The sequence below is a fragment of the Pygoscelis adeliae genome, unplaced genomic scaffold (genome assembly GCF_000699105.1).
Source record: "Pygoscelis adeliae isolate BGI_AS28 unplaced genomic scaffold, ASM69910v1 Scaffold172, whole genome shotgun sequence".
Classification (NCBI taxonomy): domain Eukaryota; kingdom Metazoa; phylum Chordata; class Aves; order Sphenisciformes; family Spheniscidae; genus Pygoscelis; species Pygoscelis adeliae.
In genome coordinates, this window is record NW_008824338.1 from 7,651,546 (window position 1) to 7,657,684 (window position 6,139).

Sequence of the window (6,139 nt, forward strand, 5' to 3'; positions counted from 1 at the left end):
AAAGAAAAAAATGGAGGACATTTGAGGAGATGTATGTGATAGGTCTTTTGTCACCAGACACTACAGCCTGCCCTGAAGTGTTTCTTATTATGATCCTCAGCTGTAGTACCTGCTTCCTTTCAATAGCTGCCTTGTGGTGGCCACAAACACTGAACACTGCTGTGGACTAGGAAATTAGAGCCCAGGCAGAGTCATAGGGACTTGGTGTGAAGTTCTGCAACCCTAAATATCTGTGGGAAGGAAGAGACAAGATAGGAGAAAAAGAATTGGGCTAAAGATTAAGTTAGAATCAAGTTGGTTTTTCTTTTCCGTTTTTAAACTCATTTCATCTTTAAATCACTGCTCCTGGCATGCAAGAATCCTAAGTAAGGGGCTAATAAAATGCAATCATTTATGATTTCATCAAATAGACCGGTCGACTTCGCCCATGACACTAAAATGTAGATAAATGACAAATATATGAGAACCGGTCCAACAAGGGCTTTAGCTGGATTACTAGAATTATTTAACTTTTAACATTTTTAAACCTGTGGGCAGGGACCAGATATTTCTGTTATGAGAGAAAGAAAAAAAACTTGCACAATTCATACTCTCAGACACTGAAAGCAGCCAGCATGCCATACAATCCTCGTGATAATTTAGGATTTTTCCTTTAGTTTTAAGATGTGCCTTGAATTATAAACAACAAAAACGACAAAAAACCAAAACAAAACAGAGAAAAGCAACACAGAAATGACCGCTGAGTTCAGAAGGGACACTTACGCCCTGTACACCTCTTCCAGTGCTCTTGTCCCACTGTCAGCAGCTCTTTAACTCCATCATCCATTGCTTTGGTGAACCTACCCACTGCATCACATTTCTGTTCTCTGTGGCATTTGGAAAAAGCAAAACCAAAAAGCAGTTTGACAGATGCATTATGCTAACTTTCAATGCAATACTGAAATGTTTAGTAGTGTCAACTAGGTCTTAAAAAAAATAAAAATCAGAGAAATACATGAACTCCTTGAAATCTCTCTCATTTCACTGAGGTCAGAATTTCCTCTTCAGGTACAGGCATTTTTCATTTTATTTTTCCCCTTCTGTTAAGCATGTGGTACTGGACTATCATTCTTACTATAGTTATAGTTAGTTACCTTCAAAAAAAAAAAAAGGCTACTAGCAGAATATCCTCCCCAACGAGATCAGATAATAACAGAACAGCAAATTCTGATTTGAGGAAAATGCATCCCTAGAGCACTTAACACAAATAGAAGGACCCCCACATTGACAGGAAAGTAGATGTTAGAGTAACAGAAGTAGCAAAATTCATACAACAATAAACAAATATAAAGAAAATAATTGTTCCAGATATTTTATTAAAAGCCTAAAATAGGTGAATAAAAATTAATATAGCAACTCTTCCAGGGAAATATATATGCATAACTTTATATTATATTGACAATACCATTGTGTTCAGTTGTATTATAGAGAGGAAAAAAAAAGTCAGTGATGCTCAAAAGAGAATTATGAATTAGTATGTGCCTTTTTACCCTTCTTTAAGCATGTTTTCATGCAGCTATCAAAGCTTTCCATTAACACAGCACTGCATACACAGCACTGCTCTGTGAACTCTACAAAAGAAAACTAGACATATATTTTCTAATTTTCAATGAGCATTATTCAAACTGCATCAGATCTTACAGCCAAAGCCTGTATGAGACAGCTCTCACAGCAAGACGACCCTAAGTGACTCCCCAGAGCCAGGGCAGCAGCTCCAGCTGTGGCCCAACCACCTAGAGGCTCCCACCTCCCCACTAGCACCTCCTTCCTCAGCTGGAAACCCTACCCAAAGAGTTACTTGCACAGAAACAGAACCTGGGCTTTCCAAGAGGCCCTTGTTTTACTCCAATTTTCCCAGTAGCAAACCATCCTTTTTAATTTTCTGTACTTCATACTTTATGGTATCATGATCACAGAAAAAGTTTATGAATCACCACAGGGTTACCATCCTTTGATCAAAACCAGGATGACACAGGACTGCCAGAGTACTAGCAAAATTGTTTCAGTAAAGACCATCTTTTCATTGAAGAACCTAAGAACTATTAAGCAAGCTGGTTTGTCCACTTACAGGAGTAATGGCTTTCAAGACTATGTTCAGACACACTTTTTTAACAGCACCCTGAGATGTTCCCAGGCACTGGAACATGGCGTGGATGTCTGAGGTGTTACAGCCACCCCTGCAATGCTTGGAGATAGGCCCCCAGAACCACCTCAGGCTGCCAGCCTCAGCCCAGGAGCCAATACCCTCTGGGGAGTGTTCCCCGCAGACTGCTTGCCTGCCTTCACCCTGTTTGGGGACAAACTGTTTAGCAGAACACATGCTGGTTGTTCCCTGCCAAGGTTCTGTATATAGTACAGACTCACTCTCTCCTGCACCCTATGTACAAAATCGTCCCTCTGGTTCACCCATTTGGCTTTTATACCACTGGAATATATAAAACATCACTTAAGAGAAGTAGACAACTTTGAGATCCTCATGTTTGAGGTGGAAGTGACCTAAAAATGTCCATCTTTTTTACTAGTACAGAACTGCTACCACACAGCTATTATATGCACCTTAATACGCACCGCATCACTTGGATAAAGCCTGTGCTGGGCTATTTCCAGGTGTAGGTACACTACTGCTCTGCCACTATAAACACTGCTATCTAGTTTATCCAGTTTCAGACACAATACATTATGCAAGTTTATGTTCTACAACAGCAAGCAAAGCATGTCATGCATCCTACGTATCTTCTAAGAAAAATGATTAAGCCTAAAGGAGTGAAAAAAAAGGCTGCAGAGTAAATCCAGTCTTTAACTCTATGAAACCCAAAGGTCTACCACCAAGAAAACTATACATAAAAGAGTGTATGTATATATAACAAACATATCCATTTGCACTTCCAGAAGGATACCCCAAAAACGTAGTAACCCATTTAAAAATATAAAACATATATATAACATATATAAAACATAACTCCATAGGATCTGCCAGTACTCTACCTCGTCAACTAGTTTTGCATAAATCTTTTTAGGATCAGTATTCAGCCACTGAAGTCAGAGACATTACATGGAGTTCCACCAAGTTGGAGGGGTCGATATGAAAATCTCGTATTCAAACAATTTTTCAGCTCTGCCTTGATAAGTACCTCTTCAAACCCGTGAATATATGTGCACGCTTACTATTCTAGTTTCATATTAGCTCAGTATCTGTTGTATATCCAGATGCATAATGTCCATGCAAAAAGAAACCACCTTACATTTCTACCATGTCCAAGTCAGGAGCCTCCGGTTCCATTGTAGAAAAGATCAGGACTCCTACAGTTTCATCTTTTTCTGCCTTCCGCTTTCCAGTTTTCCACTCCTTGAGGAAAGAGGCGGGGGGAGGGGGAGGGGGCAGGAAGACAGAGTTTGACTACCACTGTTCATGCATCTTTAAGGGCATGTACTTAAGCAGTGAATGAAATGTTTAGGAGAACAGTTAATCAATAGACCACCCACAAATTAAAACCTTTTAAATGAAAGTTTCAGTGGGGCCAAGGTTTCTTAGTTTCCCTCCCTCCTCCTTGTGCACTTTGTTTTCTAGATTCTGGGGTAAACAGACCCTTCTTGTATATTACTGAAATACTGTGTAAGAGCAATTATATTCAGCTGTCTCTGCACATGTGATAGTGCTGATACCAGAAGCTACTCAAGAAGATCATGAGACCATTATGCAATTGCCATACTAAATTCTTAGTGGGAACAGATAAAAAGGTTAAAAATTCCACATGTATTGCAACATCTGTTCTGTTTGTATCAGTCCATAAGTTAGCTACTAAGAACTGCTGACTAGCTAGCACAATTACACAACTCTCCACTGGCCATCCAAATAGCACTTCACTAGGACTGCTACTTACTATGTTATTAAGCCTCTACTTACAGGATCACAGAACAATTCTGGTTGGAAGTGACCTCAGGAGGTTTGTAGTCAAACCTCCTACTCAAAAATGGTCGGCTATGACCATTACTCAGAGCTTTATCCAGTCTAAAAACCTCCAAGGATCATTTACTTTTTCAGCAAAATCTATGTGTATTTAGAAGTGTGACTGTTTTGAGGAGAAAGCAGAGTTTTCCTGTTTATTTCCTCATCAGTAGATACCCAAATGAGTAACAAAGCTCCAGTTTAGTCATGAAGAAACCATTATTTACTGAAGGTGAAGATATTAAAACCTCTTAAAAAAGCCTAAGAAAATGCTGGGAGGGGGCATGGGAATAAAAAAAAAAAAGGGCTGGTTATATCAGGTAAGACTGCACATAATGCTACTACAATCCATTCCAGTGAAAACTGTTGGGGGGGGGGGGGTCAGTTTTATAAATATAATACAGGATCATCCTAGATCTGCTACAAAGTAGCTTCTGTTAGCAAAGCAGTACCAATCAGAGCACCGCAGTAATTAGTAAGTCCAACAGACACAGATCGGGGCAACAGCCAAAAAAAGAGTTACGTATGTTCCTGTTCTGCTGGAGGACACAAACTGTCCTTAAAAGACTGGCAACAAAGCTACTTTAAAGAGCACATCTCTGTTGGAACCGCATATAGCATTTCACACAAGCAACTTTATGCCTCATTTTGATCAATCGGCTAAATCAGTTAGTAAACCCAGCAGTTTTCAGCTCATCACTACTGCCCACAGGGGAGCAGACAAATGAGAAGGCTACAAAGCTGCACTCTTAATTCGAAGGGGGATGGTGGGGGCGGGGGAGCAATTCCTCAATCCCAGTCTGCGTGCGAACTTTATTTCCTACCTTCTCATCTCGGAAATTGAGAAACTGCTGGAAAACTTCACTTTCTGAGACAACAGGATGGCGACACATCCTCGTCATCCAAGCTTGCAGTCTCTCCATACGCATTTTGATAAATTCTTCTTCAAAGCGCCCTGTTATACGTTGAACAGTAATTGTTAGATTTCTACTTTAGTACCCTCACTGGTGTTTTGGGTTTTTTTAAATTAAAACAGAATCTGTAATTCATCTGCTGAGTTATTAACCATTAAATGACTCAGTACTTACAAGAAGGAAACATTATGCTGACAAATCAGAACCTTAAATTACCGTATATTGGTTACTGACCAAGAGTATTCCTCCTTTTAAAGATAGTCAGGAAATACTAAAACCCCATGATATCCACTGCACAATTCAAATCAAATTTTTTTTGGGAAAAAATAAGATTAATAAACTTTCAGGTGGAAAAATTAGCTATTCAGATGACCCAAGAGAAAAGCTAGGCACAGGCTCGGAACGCAGACATTTTTCTGGTACAGTCTGGTAAATCCTTGGTCAATGTAAAGCTCAAAAACATTGGAGAAAAAGGAACTACTTACTTTCCAGGTTGTCATGTCCTAGCTAACAAAGCATTTGAAATTGGACTACTCAGATACAAACAGCAGATTTAAAGCAGCACCTCCCATAAACATATTTCTATATAGGTAAATGAATGTGTTGGGGGAAAAAAACCTCAAAAAATCTCAATAAATCATATGTATAAACCAGTTAGAATACATACATGTAAGACTGATTTTTTTGGTAGTTAAGAGATTTTAACACAAACTATTTAAATAAGTAACCAATTTATTTTTTTTTTAAACCAGTAGTGCATCATCACTGTGTATTTATAAGAACCTTTTAGTTTTAGCACAAACTGTCTTCTTGAGGGAATCTTTTCCAATTAAAAAAAATGCATGAGGTCAGACTTCTAAAGTATACAGTGAATAGGATGTATCTGAAAGGAATGAGAGATTCCTCCAGCACCCAACTCTTCTAATTTCCATAGCAGCGCACATGACAAACCTTGAACACATGTACTCTTTCAATATAATTCCACTGTATAGTTACTATGGCAGCAGCTCCACAAGGTTGAGGTTTTTTGGGGGGGGTTGGGTGTTTTTTTTTTTTAAATTGCAAATATGGAAACTAGCAAGACTAACAGGTGAAGAACACAACTAGTGAGAGATGAAGTTTGGGTATAGGTATATTTCCTGCAAATTAGCTGGGGGGGAATCAACTACTATGGAAGAGACATTATATAACCTGCAGTAATACCTTGTTCCACCCTTAACCTACACTGAAATCTCTGCAG

The 6,139-nt window shown here is 39.0% G+C and overlaps 1 protein-coding gene across 3 annotated transcripts in view; it reads right to left on the reverse strand.

The window, feature by feature from the left end:
- SNX9 (sorting nexin 9) overlaps positions 1-6,139 on the reverse strand; it is a 42,481-nt gene that overhangs the window by 15,042 nt on the left and 21,300 nt on the right. For all 3 annotated transcript variants that reach the window (XM_009319120.1, XM_009319121.1, XM_009319119.1), the window contains exons 9-11: positions 4,810-4,940; positions 3,282-3,385; positions 763-866 (exon numbers count right to left, since the gene is read on the reverse strand). In XM_009319120.1, the coding sequence (XP_009317395.1) occupies positions 763-866; positions 3,282-3,385; positions 4,810-4,940 (339 nt within the window). The remainder of the gene's footprint in view (positions 1-762; positions 867-3,281; positions 3,386-4,809; positions 4,941-6,139) is intronic.